At 38.7% G+C, this 18,338-nt stretch overlaps 1 protein-coding gene across 1 annotated transcript; it reads right to left on the minus strand.

The window, feature by feature from the left end:
- Window positions 1-489: 489 nt before the first annotated feature.
- Window positions 490-15,364, minus strand: LOC144644778 (uncharacterized). The gene is made up of 6 exons (XM_078504309.1): window positions 14,790-15,364; window positions 13,706-14,401; window positions 9,470-9,938; window positions 5,977-6,099; window positions 3,140-3,400; window positions 490-2,574 (listed from the first exon to the last, which is right to left on the minus strand). Exons 2-6 carry the CDS (start codon window positions 14,380-14,382, stop codon window positions 2,059-2,061), a joined length of 2,046 nt encoding a protein of 681 aa, XP_078360435.1. The 5' UTR covers window positions 14,383-14,401; window positions 14,790-15,364; the 3' UTR covers window positions 490-2,058.
- Window positions 15,365-18,338: the final 2,974 nt, after the last annotated feature.

An 18,338-nucleotide genomic window follows, 5' to 3' on the forward strand; every position in this document is an offset into this window, starting at 1 on the left:
TTTTCTACTGTAACTTTAAAAGGCAATTGGTAGATGACTTTCGGGGATAAGAGTTTTCCGACTAGTTCTAGTTCTACATTTGGGCCGGATTTTAGAACTTTCAAAACAAAATTAAATGTTCGCGAGCAATTTTGGCCGGGACATTAGAGGGTGTTAGGTTATCTCTGACAGCCTTAAGAGATTTGTCCATCGTAACAAAGAAAAGAAGTTCCATTAACAGCTCAGTTAGTTAGAGGGCTGCACTAGTATCGCAGAGGTCATAGTTCGATTCCCGTTCAAGCCTGAATTTTTCAGGCTTGCTTTTCGCAACTGCTTAATTTGAGTACATTACTGCGATGATCTTTCATTTGCTTAAAATGTTTATCCGCAGCACAAATATATGAATTTCATATATTCGTTTTGTAAAAGAAGTTCCATTGTGTGTTTTCTTCCCGTGAACGAGAATAACTTGAGACAAGAAAGGTAAAGAAACAATACCAAACGACACAGTAAACCAACAGTACCATGAACTATATTCAACATACCTCAAACAGAAAACGATCAAATATTCTACAGCATGATAAGTGAAACTATATAACTTACTTACAAAATTAATAACTTAGATTTTTTTACACGTACGTCCATTTGGAGTAACTAAGTAACTCCCCCATTTCTTCACGACGCGACTTCTATTTAACGTCAATCTTGTTCCCCAGAGCCCGCATTTTTTTGGTCAGCACCAAGAACGTGCACTCTGGCCAAGTCCGATTAGGCTCGATTTTCAGGCCCTCTGGGAGTCCGGTGTGTCATCCTCCTCCGAATGTGTGGGGCAAGGAGTTCACGCGGGCTCACAAAACGGCTGGAAATCGATCCTAAAGTCCGATGTGATAGTCCGCGATTCAAGGTTTTCCGTTAATGCTCAAATCTGATTGGCTGACAGTCGAAAATGAGCACTCTGCGCATGCTCAAAATATCAGACTTGGCCATAATCCGCGTTTTTGGTGCTGACCGAAAGAAACGCTGGCTCCTGGCTAATTGCTGCATGTGTAAAACAAGGAGCTACGTACGACATCTATTTTACAAATAAATTATTGAGGTTATTTACAGGGTTATGGTGACATAGAAAACACACCTTAACATATACCTAGCCTAGAAACCATAAAGGATCATTTTTAACGGAAGCATTTGGGTGACCTAGGTGTGATTTTAAAATCTATGTACAAACACACGAATATGACATCTGAGTCGAATGAAAAACGTTCCAAAATAAAACTGCTCATAATAATTTAAGACATGCATCATCGAGCTCTTTCCATAAAAAAATAAGATTTCCTTTCTTCTTGTGTTATAGAATAACTTTAACAAACTCTTACAATCCGAGGCCAAACTGCCCTAAAGAAATTATACATAAAATTCCTTTCACATGTTCCTAGTCATTCACATCTCAACAGTAGACCCGAAGACTAAAAACATTGCATACACACCAAATACGTATCTTAAGTTCACCTACAAGTCGTACTATCAAAACTGCTGCTACTTAAAAACGAACGTGTGATAAGTCTTTGGCGAAATAATTAAGCAACGATTGCTTGCAGTACTTATGAACCGCTATGTGTATAACATAAGTACAGCATAAGTCGATCAGGTAAAGCACACCGGCTTGAAATCTGCCTGTGAAAAAAATGACTTCAAAACATTTCATCGTCTTCAGTGGAGCTTCCGAAATGAGTTTGAAAATGTTCTGCAGTTTCAGGGATATTTAATTGTAACTGAGCCGCATCAACTTAACCGTCTCCAAAAAGACTTGAATCAAGACCAAGCCTAAACTACTTAAACGAAGAGGAAATTCTTTGGCAGGTCAACAACGTCTAGGATTAATTTTGATGTTATTGCCGTGGTTGTGGCTATAGAGTGATATGAAACTATTACTGCTGCCACTTACGAAAACAACTTCGTTCCCGTTCTCTACAACAGTAAATAAACTATACATTAGGATAAAAAATTCTGTAAGAATAAATCAAGTCACTCTTTCAAAAGTCCAGCTGATTAGTTGTTACCATGCCTAGCATTAGTTGTGGTTTACAATCCCATTTCTGAGGGGGGTGGGGGCTCGTTACTACTTTCCCCTCCTGCAAGTGCATTCGCCTCAGCCTCCTGTGCCTGTATCTTACGCCTCCTGCTTCTCCGAGCTCTCAGCTTCTCCTGTAATCCTTGCTCCACACGAGCTTTGTTCAATTCCTGCGCCTTCTCAAACTCTGCCAGTTCCTCTTCGTGTTGTTTCTTCAGTTGATCAATATTGCCAAACAGATCTTCTTGAGTCGGAGGAGGAGCAAGTTCGGACAAAGCCACAGGCTTGGAGGCAGCCTCATTGCTGTTGTCCGCTGCAGCTTCTGCTTCACCAGGAGGCTGCTCTCCCTCGGGAGGGGCCTCTCCATCTCCAGACGGTGGGGCTTCTGTAGGAACCCCTTCTTTATCCTCTGGTTCTGGGGCTTGATCATCGCCTTCTTCCTTGGCAACTTCTCCAGGCTTGGCAATATCTGTTTCTTCAGCGGACGAATTATCATCTGCTGCAAGTTCATCTTTCTTTACTTCCAGCTGGAGATAAAATGCAAAATATCTCATTAAAGAAAAAATTTAAAACGTTGTTGATCATAACATGTTTTTGGGGGGCACGGAACTTGAAGTGTTTACAGCTGACTTTATTATTTGAGCAATTCTAAGGGCTTTGCTGTATTTTTCCATCATGTTTTAAACTAAGAACTAGATTTTATACCAGAAAAAAAATACAATCTTACACTCAATGACAATGATATGGGAGGAACCATAAAAATTAATTTTAAAAATTGCTTGTTATTCCTGAAAATTAAACTATAAAATAGCTGCAATTTATTGGTTTTATTTAAACAACTTTTTTTCAGACAATACTTTGGAACATTGGTATAAACTAGTATATAACATAAAGAATATGAACCAATAATTCAGCTAAATAGCATGCGCATACATGCTGTATCTAATTCACAATCATATTTTTGTTATTCCATACAATATTTAACCCAGTTGCAGTTGGCCGAACTTGTTTAAGCAATCAGACATGATTTATCAGGTAATCAGGACTGTGTGTGCCTAACAGAAAAATTATAAAATAAAAGCCACCTCATACCTCCAGTTCAACTCCAAGTTTTTCCTTGACTTTAGTTTTAATCAGACTCATTCTCTCCTCTTTCAGTTCGTGGTACTTGTCATGAAACTGTTGCTTTGCCTCTGCCAGGTCTTTAGAGATGGTCTCATCCACAACACGATCCACCCATTGAAGGAGGTTAGAACTTTTTGAGAACATTGACGCAAATATGTAATAAGACTTCTGGTAGTTCTGTGGTATATTGACATCATTGAAGATTGTGTTGGTAACAGCTTGCAGAGCCTACAAAAAAAAAAAAAACATTTGTCAAATATAGGGGTGTTAGGATACATCAAACTATCGATGCATAACGATTGGAAGTGTTCCGATAGCGATGCATCGATTACAAATTCAACTCTCGATAACAATCGCGATAGATAGTTAGTCATTAACTATCGATAGTTATGATAGTTTTTCTAATGTTGTTCAGTAGTACTTTTTCCTTGATTGAAAAACGCCTCTCTTGTTTTCTGCCATCGTTTCTCGGCTTTCTGTTCCTTGTTGAAATCAGAATCCGTAATGTATAACAAGCCATCTGCTCCGAATGGGGTCACCACCTTATCGTGGTGGAGCGGTTTGTGTGTCTCAATGACCCCTAGAGCTATGTCGGCTGGAGTCTTGTACTCCTGGTAGGGCCACCCATGCCGAACAGGTCGAAGGGTAGAGACCAGACAAAGAGTGACCCCCTGGTCCTCCAGGTTGGGGGTTGGGCGTAGGGTTAACAACCCTACCCCATAAAAACAGAATTGTTACAGAAACCAGAAACGTAGACAATGTTACAACACTAGCTGGGGGTATCACTGCTGAAACTGCAATGACGCTCTTGGGTCAAAGCCAGCGGGAAGCCCAAAGGCCGATGGGCCCCATGGTAGCCCCCAAGCGACAGACGACCATCGGTTGCTGGAATGTGAGGACCATGGCAGAAACAACACGGGCAGGGCAGGTAGCCAAGGAGATGTTGAACTATGGAATTGAAGTGCTAGGGATAAGTGAGGCAAGATGGAAAGGAATGGGATCAGTAACACTGCAGAGTGGTGAGACAGTGGTTTACTCAGGAGATGACAAGGTGCACCAGGGAGGAGTAGCCATCATGATGAGTGCGAGAGCAAAGAGAGCCTTGATGGAATGGACGCCGATTAGCAAAAGAATCATCACAGCACGATTCTACTCAAAATACAAAAAGCTGACAGTGATACAAGCATATGCACCAACAAATGAGGCGGTGGACGAGGAGAAAGATGAATTTTACAATCAGCTGCAGGACACTGTTTCAAGCTGCAATAGACATGATATGATTGTGGTGATGGGCGATATGAATGCTAAAGTGGGAGACAACAACACTAACAGAGAGGAGGTTATGGGGAAGTTTGGCATTGGAGTCATGAATGACAATGGGGAGAGGCTATGTGACTTTGGTAGTGCAAACGGATTAGTCATCACTGGTATAATATTCCCACACAAAGAGATCCATAAGTTGACCTGGAGGTCACCAGATGGGAGGACAGTAAACCAGATTGACCATGTCTTAGTGAATGGACGCATGAGAACATCAATCCTGGACACCAGAGTTATGAGAGGAGCAGATGTATACAGTGACCACTACCTTGTGAGAACCAGAATAAGATTGAAGTTGGCAAGGATTAAAGGGAAAACGATAGCAAGGATTTGCAAGAAAAGACTGGGAGATTAGCAGAGGAAGCAGCCAGAGTAGGCCTCAAACTTAATGCAAGAAAGTGTAAGACACTGAGGACTGAGTTTGCTCGTAGCTCAGAGGGCGTCGTGGTTAATGGTGAGGATGTAGAAGACGTTGAGGAGTTTGTATACCTAGGTGCTACGGTAAACAAAGAAGGAGGAGGCAGTAAAGATATTACGAACCGACTGCAGAAGGCACGTGGTGCATTCCAGAGACTAGGGATGGTATGGGCAGCCAGAGGAATAGGAAGGAGAACCAAGATACGCCTATTCAAGACTTTAGTTCGACCGGTCCTGCTATATGGCTGTGAAACATGGAAGATCACTAAAGCTGATGAACGAAAACTGAACAGTTTCCAATGCCAATGCCTGAGACGGATACTGAGAATTAGATGGCAGCAAAGAATTACAAACAAGAGAGTGGTTGAAATGGCAGAGGTCAAGGCCATAAGCTGCGAGGTACGACGAAGAAGGTGGAACTGGCTGGGACACATACTCAGGAGAGAAGGTGCAAATGACTGCTTCACAGCATTGGGATGGACACCAGAAGGACGAAGAGCAAGAGGGAGGCCAAGGACAACTTGGAGAAGGACAGTGGAAAAGGAAAGAAACAAGGCAGGGTGGGCAAGCTGGGAGGTAGCCAAAGCAGTGGCACAGAACAGGCAGTGTTGGACAGAAAACGTGACGGCCTTATGCGCCTACTGGCGCGACGAGAATTGATGATGATGATAACAAGCCATAAATTACAGCAAACTTCATGGACGTTGCTCGTCTCCAGGGCCTTTCCTCGTTCAAAATGGTGGTCCGAATATTAACTCCAATGACCCCCCTCTTGGAGAAAGAAATGATTACAACGCTATAAAGTCGCTAATTACAATACTATCGCAATAGTATGGCAATAGTGTCACTACTATCGCAATAGTAATTCGACTATCGCAATGCTATCACAATAGGCAAAATGACCCCAATAGTCACCCCTAGTCAAATAAAAGTTACATTAATTAATTTCGAATAACAAAATGTTTTGTGACATGGCGTCATCGAAACGTTGTTCTATTTTCCTATCGCTTATTTTTCTTCTCAAATTAATTAATTTATTGTTAAAAGTTGCCACAAATTGTACAAACCTCCATGTCTTCTTTAGTGCAGTATGGAACATTAACTGGTCTCAGGTTGTTTTGGGCACTGGTGATGTTTTGTATTGCAGCAATAAGGTGATTCCTAGTTTCTGCAACCATCTGATATTTAACCTGTTTTAAAAAAAAATAGAGTTAAACAGTTAATACATTGTCAGTACTGGTGACTATGTACATTCATCCTTGACCTTGGACATAAGTAAACCAATAATAAATTCATATCATAAGGTATGAAAAAAATGAGAGACTGTGTTATGTGGTCTGAAGCTAATGCACTGAAATGTGTAATTATCAACCCCCCCCCCCCCCCCAAAAAAAAAAAAAAAAAAAAAAAAAAAACAACTGCAGTGCTTGGAGAGTTTCTCACTGGGAGATTTTTTTCACTTTTTCCATGTTTTTTAACTCGGAAAATTCTGAGTTGAGTGAACGAGGTGAATTTCACTCAATTCCTGTTAACATAGGCATGCAATGCATGAAAGTGTCTTAAGACCTCTAGATAGAGAATTAGACCTGTTGTCTCTGCTTACTGTCAAACTGAATGAAGTGAACTGAAGTATGGAAAGTTCAGCATAACTTGTTTTGGAAATTCTTTATATGTCAGTTTGTTGTTTTTGATTCTTGTTTCATAATTAATAATATACATAAAAAAATTTCTCGAATCTGATTGGCTTAGAGAAATGCAATTTTTAGGAAATTCAGTGCAGAAATGATGAAATTCAGTGCAAAAAAAGAAACAAACACGGCATCATGATTGGTTAATAAACAAAGGCAGCCACAGGGGGCCAATCAAACGCTTTTCCACGCGATTTGAATGGCACGAACTTTGGATCTGCTTTGAGATGCGAGTGAAAAAAAATGGCTGGCATTTTGAGCACAGTAGAGGACCAGAAGACAGCTGTAAAAATAGGGCCCCAATGGGTCCATGTGTTTTGCTGCTAGAGCAAAGTCTTAGGGAACATGTTGATGAAAGACAAGTGAGTCGAGATTGAAATCCAACGTCTTTTATTGTCTGTCACTTGTGTGCAGGTTAATAATTGCACTATATTGTAGTCACTTTGTGTTAATTCAATCCTGATAATTTTACTGATCAATGTTATGTTGAAATCAACAACGGAAAGACGGCGTTGAACGTAACGCAAAGTTCATTTTGAAAGCGAAAGTTTACAAATAATTATTATCATTCGTCAGTCATCCCTTCACGCATGAACACTCGTCGAATTTCAGTGTCTTCACAACAAGATCGGAAGATCGATAAGGACCAATTTTTGATTCTGCGAAAGTTCGTTTTCTTAAAGTTTTAGAAATTTGTGAAGTTGGAGGATTCACTGAGGACTGCGTAGCCGAAGATGCAGTGGCTCGCTGGACATCAAATTCTATTTTTCACGGCGTTTAATTAATCTTCCGCACAAAATAAACATGTGGCGCCAGCGCGTCTGGCAGTCAAAAATTCATTTTTCAAAAACCTTTCCCTTTCCAGCTATTTTAGCGGGGCTTATACTATAGTACCTACCTGTCAGTCGTAGAAAAGCTGAAATTTAAGGATGAACTGTTTATTAAATGAAGACCGTATTATTTTTTAATAACTAGTAAACAAACTGGTCGCCACGCATTTAAACACGAACTGACGAATGTTGCATCTGATGCAGTGAATCTGGTGAATGAGAACTTCCTTTAATATTTCTTTGTTTTCGACGGTGTGCACCACTGAATAAGTTTCTTTCCCATTGTGATGTTACTAGTATTAATTCGTTTCTAGCTGTCTTTTATATAGCTCGAATGCAGCTACAATTAGCGGTGCAGCCTACCAGCATGGTATATTCCTTTCCAGCTGTCTTTGCGTGACAAGTTACACGTTCATACATTTTATTTTAAAATATGAAGTTCAGAGTTAATACAGTACTAGTATGCTGTAGACAGTGTAGACAAGGTGAGGGTAAGTTTATTTTCAAAGCGAAAGTTTACAAACTGTGCACTAACCGGTCCTTTGGAGAAAATATTTATGACCTTCGGCGAGGTTCCAAGTCTTCGCTCTTTTCGTAAATGATGAAAACTGCAGAATAATTTTCTCATAAAACTGGAGTGGTCGCGCCACAGTTTGTTTTCTTTCCCAATGCGATATACTTTTAAATCGGTTTTCTGTTTTCCAACGTGTCCAACGTGGTTTGCGTTCGAATACTTTGGCCCGTAACTTCGAATGCGATCAGCGCTACGGTTCATTGGTTTCGATTTTGTTTGTTCATGGATTTGATTGACATCGGTAGTTCAGATTTCTCCTCTGTTACGGCACTTACACCTTACGGCACTTACCACCTTACGGCACAAACTTCAGCTCTCAATGTGTTTTGCTTGCAGCCATTGCGGCTGCAGCAAAACACAAAAACCATAGCACTGAAAAGCACTGGTTTTTCATTCTCATTCTGGAATAACTGGTTTCCTAAGAAGGAAATTGCCGACGAAATCGAAACTACTTAAGCTTCACGGTTTGCTTGAGCAAATTTATTTACGTCGAATTCGCCGAATTCAAAATTAAAACAACAAACGCATTTTCGAAGATTATGGATTGATAGCCTCAAAGCTAAGTTATGCTAACATCGCTTGAAAGACACTGTACTTAGAGAACAGAACTTATAGGCTTTCTATTGTATGAGACAGAGGATTGTTTCGTCCAAGGAAGTGTTGAAATGAAAAGTGAAACAGTTTCACTTGGCTGGCCATCGAGTTGAAAGTGCTCAAGCAAAGCTTAAGAGGTAAAACCCAGAATCTTTTATTCAGACAATTCATTTGACTGAGCCAGATTTTTCGACTAAAAAACTTTTAAAACATCGAGGAACCTGTACGTTGTTTGGGCTTTGACCTTGTTTTGAATGAATGCGTGATGATATTTGCCGAGTTTGAATAAATTGTTTTTGTACGAGATTTGCGCATGTAATTTTCTCGCAATTTTTTCATAAATATTATTAATAAGTAATCACATGATTTTTCTCGTGCAATTTGGGATAAATAAGCACTTGACGTAAATTTTTCAAAGACTACAAATTACACTCGCCCTACGGGCTTGTGCAATTTTGTTAGCCTTTGAAAAATTTACTTGTGCTTATTTATCCCAAATTGCACTCGAAATATAGAAAAATGATTTATTGATGTGTTAAACTATTTAGCCATTAGTTACACGTTTATTTTTCATTTTTGAGTGAATTTACCAATTAAAATACATGTAACTAGACAACAACTAAATATGCACTCGTCTCTCTGAGATCCATCAAATGAATACTTTTACCTTGGCACTGTCTTGATTAATCAGGGCTGTACCTAGGAGTTTTTGTCTGCAGAGGGAAAACTCTGACCATCTTTAATTTTCTTAATTTTTTACATGTATTTATTTTTTCTTTAGTTTTTTTTTAGTTTTCCTGACAGGGGCAACTGCCCCCCTGTTCCCCCACCCCCAGCTATGTACGACCCTGCATGAAAATTTAAATTAACTTACCACCAGAGTTGTCACACGATGGGTCGCAATCTGAGCCCAGCGACGTGTACTCCAGCTTAGCTGCTTAACAGCATGATCAAGGTAGACATGTGCACCTCGCCACCGGACATTTGCAGCATTGATTCTCTCTTTCCTTTGACCCAACAGATCAAGTTCCATCTCCAACTTCCATTCCTTGTCACTTCCATATGAGTCATTGAATATGCGCCCTAACAGTTCTTCTTGTTTTTTCCTCAAGCTGCTCAATTCTTCTTGATCTTTCTTGGCAGCAATGACTTCATCATAAAGCTTCTTGTACTGTTGTTTCATACTTTCAAGTTCTTGCTCTGCAATTTCTTGTTTATTTAGAGCATCCACATATTCTTGCTTCTCTTTTTCAAATTCTGCATTGATTTGAGCCTGACTAACAAACAATGCACGTACATTGAATGCTGAACTGATGTCTACGACATCCTGGTATTCTTTGGCACTAAAGAAGCAAAAAGTCAAATTTGTGAGTTTACTGAGTTGTCTGGTTTTCAAAACAAGTTGAACATCTACAAGCCCTTAAACACAGATGGATTAGTGGCTTTTGTTTTATACCACTGACTACGTTCACAAGCTATATCACACATCTACTTGCAAAATCTTCCCTTCCAAACTACACTATACTTCAGGTGACTGTTGTACATACAATGTACGCAAGCAAGCAGCATATAGGTAGGTAGGTAGGTAGGTAGGTAGGTAGGTAGGTAGGTAGGTCAGGTCAGGTCAGGTCAGGTCAGATAAGGTAAGGTAAGGTAAGGTAAGGTAAGGTAGCTAGGTAAGGTTAGGTATTGCTGGTAGGTACTGTAGGTATTTTTGTAATGGGATTGCTTATAACACAGGTAGCCCAAGCTCCAAAAGGAGCCGTCAACATATAGACTACATATGACATTGCGTAATAACGTTATTATAAGAGTTTGTATGGGAATTTAACGATTGTAAAAAATAATTCAAAATAGAGGGAAAATATCCAATAAAATCGACTTACCTATCCTCTTCTGTGTATATCTTGTGTTTCTATGCCGTTTGGGGGCGATTTGATGCGATTCCAGCATCAAATCGCCCCCAAACAACATAGAAACACAAGATATACACAGAAGAGGATAGGTAAGTCGATTTTATTGGATATTTTATTTTTTATTATAAGAGTATAGTGCCTGTACCAAAAGGTGGTCTTTTTAGTCTGCATACAGGCTTTAGAATGTTCCTTAAATTTTTACATTATTAGTTTGTATTTTTACATGATTTTTTCATTTTTTGGCACCTTTGCACCTAACTTCTGCTTTATTTGTACATTCAGGGTGGCGATAACTGGTATTATGGTAAAGGATGTAGCCAATGAAGGGGGTATAGATCATGTTTCACAGAAAATAACATTGCCGTTGTACAATTCACGAAAATTATTATAATAATAATAATAATAATTATTGGCATTTCATGCTTCAGGGAAAATAAAAGAGAACATTTTGGAAAATCACGGTCACGGCTACTTCGGAAAACAGATTTACAATGAAAAAAAAAATAGCCATTTCAAATTTCACAGGAAATAAAAAAGGCAGATCACAGGTCATGAAAAATACCATTTACCACCCTCATGGTAAACCTAGGCCTAAGCAAGCCTGAATAATTTGAGTCAGCAAGACCACGGCCACTGACATGTGGACTTTGAAAAAAAAATGCAAGATGCCAATTTTTTGAAAGCCCTTTTGCCCACCTCTTACTATCTGAAAATTTTTGTTTAAAATAGCTGTATTGGCAAAAAGTCTCCCAATCCAGATTAATTAACATTCAACCAAATTTCAAATTTGAATTTCTGGAAACACCCAGCTGTCAGACAATGGAAAATGGAAACATAACAGTTAACTGTACTGACTCTTTTCTCCCTGAAAATTTCCAAGTAGGAAGGAAAGCCACATGAGGTGTACCCAAATTTTCAAAACTTTTTTTCAGAAAATTGCTTTGGTTTGGTACTCACCAAACATATTTTGAATAGGAGTGTGTAGCATGCTTTCTGAAACCCTTACCCTATTTCAGACCAAAATGTGTGATTTTATTAGTCTTGGTCAAGCTACTCAGGACCCTCTGAGGGGAGAACTTGGGTATGTTTTGGGTGGGGTATGTGCTGCCTGGGTCTTCAAATTAGAACCCTGTTTTTAGAAAAAAATCAGGTGAGTAATTGTGAAATCAGCCAAGCATGCAATTTGAAATTACGAGCATCAATTCAGAGGTCCAATACTAATGGCCAATTCCCTCTATATGGTGCACACCTGCAGGGAATCATGGTAGTTGTTTTCATCGTTGTTAAGTCTCGCGCATGGTTTGATGAATCAGTGTTCTCCTTATCAGGCGGTAACCGGTAAAACTTACCGCTTGTAACACGACTCTTTACCGCCTAGAATAGCTTAGATATCTTGTAAATTCAACAGGTAAATCACAAAGTAACACCACTTGTTTCACCTTCGTAGTCATGATCGAAAATATAAAATAACAGATTGAAAATAAACAGCGACAAATGCAATATTCATTTACGAATTTGGGCTAGTATTCAATATTCTTTATTTCCCTTCCCTTTCCGAATCTCTGAGGGCTGGTATCGAAGAAAGAGCAAGATTTGCTGGTCTTTCTCACTTGGCGGCAAGTGCACATCTGTTGATCAATGCACAGTTTCCACGATCAATTCCACATTGAAGCGGCAGCAATCCTTGCTGTCCTTTCACTTTGTCCATTGAAAATAAAAACAATCACAAAGGCAAAGAGGTAAAAATAATTTCAGAAGTGAGAAATATTCTTAAATATAATGGTTCAGTTTTCAAAAACATGCAAAATGCAGATAATAGTTGATTGCTTAGTTGACCGTAGCTGACGCGTGGTGAAGGCAAAGACAGCTTTCGATGTCAAATTCTTCTCATAAGTTCGTCAGTATTTAAAACAAAACCCAGACGACAGGTTAAAAGAAGCACTCAGAATACAACTTTGTAACAACGCCGTCGTGAATGCTGAGTATTCGAAGCAAAGAAAAAAAGAACTGCAGCAATCCGTAGTAAAGAGGAAACAGGACTGCCGATTTTTCAAGTAGTACGTCTTGTAAGCGTCAGTAAATGTATCTCCTTACAACAACAGAAGATTTTATGCAATTTTTCTTAGGCTGTATAGCAGGCGAAAGAGGTCTGCAAGGCCATAATAAAGTTGTCATGAAATAAAATTCGACCAGCATTTGGACAACATTCTGTTCCATTTAGGTAAACTAGAAAACGGCTGGGATTTACCGGAATTTCTTTACCGGTTTAAAAAGTTTTCTTACCTGCTGTGCTGAAAACTAGGGAGAACACTGATGAATACAACTACCATCATGATTCCCTGCAGGCGCACGCCATAAAGGAAATCGGGCATTGATCCTATCTACAACAAATTTCGAGGTTAGGGAAGTCTTTGGGAAAATGTTTTTGTATGAAAAAGAAAGAAAAATCATCTAAGTGCATGGCGTGTCCAATTTATGTACAGCTATCAAATTTGAAGTTAAATTAATTCAAATTGCATACTGTAATTGGAGACCCCAGTGATCACACACCAATTAGGGACAAATACCTTATATAGGAAATTAACGCTTGTGTTAATTAAGGTATCTGAAATTAACGCGACTTAAATTAACGCGAATTGAAGGAAAAATTACTTCCCAATAAAGGAAATTAACGCGAAAGAGGGGTATCATTTCAAAATGAAGGAAATTAACGCGACGAACACAAAGACAAACACTTGTTGAAACAACAGGAACAGGTTTATATCGAAACTAGGCGTTTAATCCTAAACGTATGGCTTAAGCGAAGGAATCTGACCGCCTTGAGTGTTCTTCACAGATTCAGTGATACCGGCATTTTTTTACCCTGATAAAATAATGTCTTTTCCTAGGAGTCAAAAACGTCTGGACTGTATCGAGAAATTGGGGCCAAAATAATGGAAATTAAGGTCATGGAAATTAACGCTCCACTTAATTAACGGCGCGGAAATTAACGTTAACAAAAATTAACGCGACTTAAATTAACGCGAATTTCTTAAATTCGCGTTAATTTCATGAAGCGTTAATTTCCTATAATAAGGTAGGCCTGTGCAGAGCCAATCAAAATCGAGAATTTTGTTTAAGATACAATTATTATAACACATCTCATCATACAAATTTAAATTCACCAACAAACAAATTGCTCATATTATACTCACGTTTGAGCTTTGAGTTTCTCCACTTTCTCATGATTCTCGGCGATTTTTTTATGCAATTCTACCAGCCGGGCGTGTTTAATTTGATAACCGTTTTCAGCACCCTTTTCTTCCAAGCTCTTCACTTGGTTTTCTACTTCCACAAATTCTTTAAGAACATCCTCGCTGAAATTCGGCTTATCATGTTCTTGGTCTTGTTCCTGGCTGTTGCTTTCCTCAGCAGAAACCACTGCGCCTTGTGTTGTCGTTTCATCAGGAGTTTCCTCCTCTTTGACCTTCTCTGTTTCTTCACTGTCTTTGTTGTTGTTCGATTCAGGAGCTTCTGTGTTTTGTACATTTTCTGGTTGTTGTGTCTCGGCTTTAACAGGTTGTTCTGTCTCAGCTTTAACAGGTTGCAGTTCGACTTGAACCGGTGTGTTCCCGCCAGGAGCTGTTTCAGGACGACTCTTCTTAGACTTTGCACTACTTGACCTACTACTGCTACTAGAGCTACTACTCTTGGACTTGGCTGAGTCGCTTCTCTTTAAAGCGGGACTTTCTTGTCGAATCTCTTGTGGTTGCGGTTGATTCTGTTGTTCATTTTGTCGCGGTGGCGGAGGTGATTCTCTTTTGACGTCTCCATTTCGGACATGCCCAGCGTTGTGTTCGGCCGGCACTAGTTGTGAAGATCCGCAACCCATCTGAATTCGGATATACTTCCTAAATATAACAGATTCCTTGAGGTAAGTTATCTTACTTAACGTATCTATTATTATTCTTTAACTGATAACTATAGAAATAAGCAACTTCTTAAGCTTATATAAATGTCGAAGCAAAAAGAAGCCGGATCCAACCGAATCGTAATTAGCTTCGTTAGCTTGTAAATAGAATTCGCTGGTAAAGCAAAACTTATTTAACTTGCTACTGTCGGCTATCGCTTCTACCTAAAATGAAACTATTTCCAACACAATGGTTATTCCCATCTCAGATATATATTGCGCTAACGAAGCCGAACGATTACTGTACGTACATACGAAGAAGTCAATAAACAACATTCGATCGAATAAACACGATCACAAAATCACGTACGATCACCGATTTTACTTACCCTTCTACAGATTATTGGAGTGAAATTCAAAAACATAAAAGGTCTACATAAACAGTAGACTAATTATTTTCCTCACAGCAAAACTTCAACCTTTGACAAAAACTCAACACCGATCTCTGAATTGAGATTTTGTACAAGACAAGATGGCGAACACGATATATTTAGAAATCCGTTGCCATAGTTATGAGACAACAGTTTCCCGCCAGCCAGTAGCTGAGCTCTTGGCGAACAATAACCCTCTGAGGGACCATGCAAATTTTTTGTTGTGCAATTTCACGGCATTTAATCTATTTTCCACATAAAAGTTATCACTCAAAATTCGATTTTGTCCATTTTTGTTATGCGTTTAATGAGATATTTTAGCTTAGTTTACTCTAAACTTGTGTATAACATACCATTGACATTTGAGTTCACCATGGTGACACCAAAACATTTACCTAGCGGATTGTTTGTATCTTGGTGAGGTGTAAATGTTAATTCTTTATGCAGGATTAATTTCAGACAAAGAAAGTACATTAACTAAAATTGGACTGGGTTATATTCTTGCATATTAAATATATTTAATGAGTTTAAGGCTTATCCGTTTATTTCATCTTTGCCACTCCAAAATTTCCGACATCAGCGTTTGCCTTAAAGTTGTGACTGTATGAAGTTTGTTTACACAGCTTGTCAACATGGTTCGAGATCGACCATATAATAAAAGCCTCAGCATGTCTTGACACAACAGAGTGCAAGCAAATAAAACATAATAAAATCGAGATAGCGGGTGGTTTGTAAGTATGTTGTCTAGTGGTCATTGTTCTTCCTCAAGTGCTGCGGTGGTTAATTTAAGGAACCTTTAGACTGTTCTAGCCGTTTTTGTTTCGTTTCCTCAGAAACGATACGGTATTATTTTGGCTTCGATGTGAACTATTTACACAGTGACGGCTACTATCCAATCAGAAGAACGGTCGTAACCACAAAGTAAATACGTTTGACTGAAGGCAATTAATTTCGTAAAAACATGTTCTCCAAATATCGGAAAGATATTCCTCAGCATGACAAAAAAATATTGAGATTCGTTGCAAACAGAAATATCTGACGACTGCAATGGTTTTAAGTTTGATTAAAGCGATGTATTGTAAGAAAACTAGAGAAAGCTCTCGTAGCGTTTAATTGTTAAGTAAACATTCTAGCGATTTTCTGAAACGGAAGTAAATTTTCACCAATCAGTGTTTGCAAGCGCAAACAAAAACGGGATGACTTGTCGTGTTTGCTCGCACGGGGGGCTGCTATCCAATCACAAGAACGGTCGTAACCACAAAGTAAATACGTTTGACCGATGGCAATTAATTTCGTAAAAACAGTCATGTTTCTTCAAATATTGGAAATATATTCCTCAGCATGACCAAAAAAATTTAGATTCGTTGAAAACAGAAATATCTAACTACTGCAATGGTTTTAAGTTTGACTAAAGCGATGTATTGTAAGAAAACTAGAGAAAGCTCTCGTAGCGTTTAATATTATTCTGAAACGGAAGTAAATTTCCACCAACCAGTGTTTACAAGCGCAAAGAAAAACGGGATGACTTGGCGTATCTCGTGTTTTCTCGCACGGTAGAGCTTAAGTGCGCTACAAAGAGAAGTGCATATTTGCAGGTGACTTACAAAGTTAATTTCACTTCATGTATCAGAGGAATGTATAAATGTGGGAGGTTGCCCTATTCTATTTGTACAGGAAAATTTCACGGCATCTTCGACGTCACGAACAGCGCGAATACACGCAAAATTGCGTGGGTTCTCGCGTGGATGTACCCGGAATTGCGTGATAAGTGTCACGTCGGCGTCGCAAAAACATTCGAGTCTGCACGGAAAGTTGAGAAGTTCTGCTCAAAGTTTAAATTTTGGATGGACGGTATCGTATAGCAAGGTGTGCAACTGCCGTGTCGAACTAAATTCGTCTCCTTAGTTGATGTAACGCTCAATATTAACTACCGTTGCAACTGCTGGTGCAGATTTCTGAGATTGAATTAATGATATAAACATTATTTGGATTATTCAAAGCCATCGCGGTCTGATCGAAACTCCACAGTATCGCCAAAAATGCAAATCGTTATTATCAGTGTTACCAATGCACGGCTGTTACACTGACAACAGAAGCAACTTGGCTGTGTCTTATTCTGTGGAGATAATTTTATATTTGCCCGGAGAGCGTGCAGCGCGGATCGAGCAAAATACAATCCTGGTACGACTATATATAACATATAACTTTCTTTAAACTTGAATCTTGCTTAATTAAAATCCTTGTTAAAAATCTGTGTATGGTAGCTTTTTACATTAATTTGCTTTGGTTGTTTCCGTGTCTTTGTAAAGTGACAACAGGCATTTCATTTTGAAGAAATGGCTTCGAAACAGTGTGCTTATCTCTGTTCTTGTCGACCAGGGTTTTGGTTTGTCTTGAATTTGGCATTTATTTGATTTGAGCATGTGATCAACTCAGAGAAGTATATACCTCAAGCTTTTTGTCAAAAGGTAATAATTTCATCTACGATTAAAGTGTTGTTTTGCATTTTATCAGAAATCAGTAGTCAAAAAACACTTTATTTATTGAACTGATTTATTTTAGGATTGTTTGTTTCAAAAAATAACCCATTTAAATTAATTGCATTACTCTGATCTTGCATTTTACTCTTGTGGTTTCATATTTCCCCACATTGATAGGAATATATTTAAATATTTTCTGTAAGTTATTTTTTCATTCATGTAACATTCAAAGTTATGCTATCGGGTGCCATTTTTAAGCAAAAAAGTGTTCTGCAGAAATAAAAAAAATCATTTTAATTTTTACTGGATGAGTAAAAACGATAAAGGCAAGCTCCCTTCACTTAACTTAATTTGGAGAGAAAGACATATGCTATTTCTATAAAGAGAAATATTTATGTGTTACTTGAACTCTTGAAAGCCAAACTGCAGCAGGACGTAGTTTATGTCTCCTTTACATAAAATCGACAGTAGGTGTAAAATGGGAATTTAAGTTACTACTGAATATGAAGTTCTTTTTTTCATTCTGCACTCGTGCATCAATTCGGCAAATTCAACATACACTAGGACCTTCTCCAAATTAAAGTAAACCCCAAACCCACCTCTCCTTAAGTGTTACACTATTCTCACCCTTCCGCAATCAGGAAACGAAACACTATTTCTTTTTGAAATAGCTGCTTGTTTCGAAGGTTTTGTTTATTTTTTTTGTTTATTTTTTTTTTGGTTTTTTTTTTTTTTTACTCAAAAAAGAGTGTTTATGTTCTGGAGTGTTCTAAATAAAATGGATAGGACTATTGCGGCTCACTTTTCATTATCAGACCTATCTTTGAAAAGTATTCAATCGGGCAAAACCAGGACAAAACCAAAAAACGCACCTGGTCTGATCTCGCATAGTTAGTAGAGGTTGATTAGTAGTAACTCTGGATCTCGTCTGCCTCGTCCCCAGGCGCCGATTGGCCGGACATTGAGGCGGTAAGGCGGGAAAACAGGGAGCGCGGCGATTGATGGTTAGGGAGCGAGCCGCATCAGG

The sequence above is a fragment of the Oculina patagonica genome, chromosome 2 (genome assembly GCF_052425735.1).
Source record: "Oculina patagonica isolate OP01 chromosome 2, crgOcupat, whole genome shotgun sequence".
Taxonomy (NCBI): domain Eukaryota; kingdom Metazoa; phylum Cnidaria; class Anthozoa; order Scleractinia; family Oculinidae; genus Oculina; species Oculina patagonica.

What these genes read in the sequence shown, in the direction of transcription:
- LOC144644778 (XM_078504309.1), bottom strand. Translation starts at nt 14,382, where the DNA reads ATGGGTTGCGGATCTTCACAACTAGTGCCGGCCGAACACAACGCTGGG. An exon ending in ATCGTGTGACAACTCTGGTG is followed by an intron (nt 6,100 to 9,469) that starts GTAAGTTAATTT and finishes TTTTTAAAACAG; the next exon opens with GTTAAATATCAGATGGTTGC. An exon ending in GCACTAAAGAAGACATGGAG is followed by an intron (nt 3,401 to 5,976) that starts GTTTGTACAATT and finishes TTTTTTTTGTAG; the next exon opens with GCTCTGCAAGCTGTTACCAA.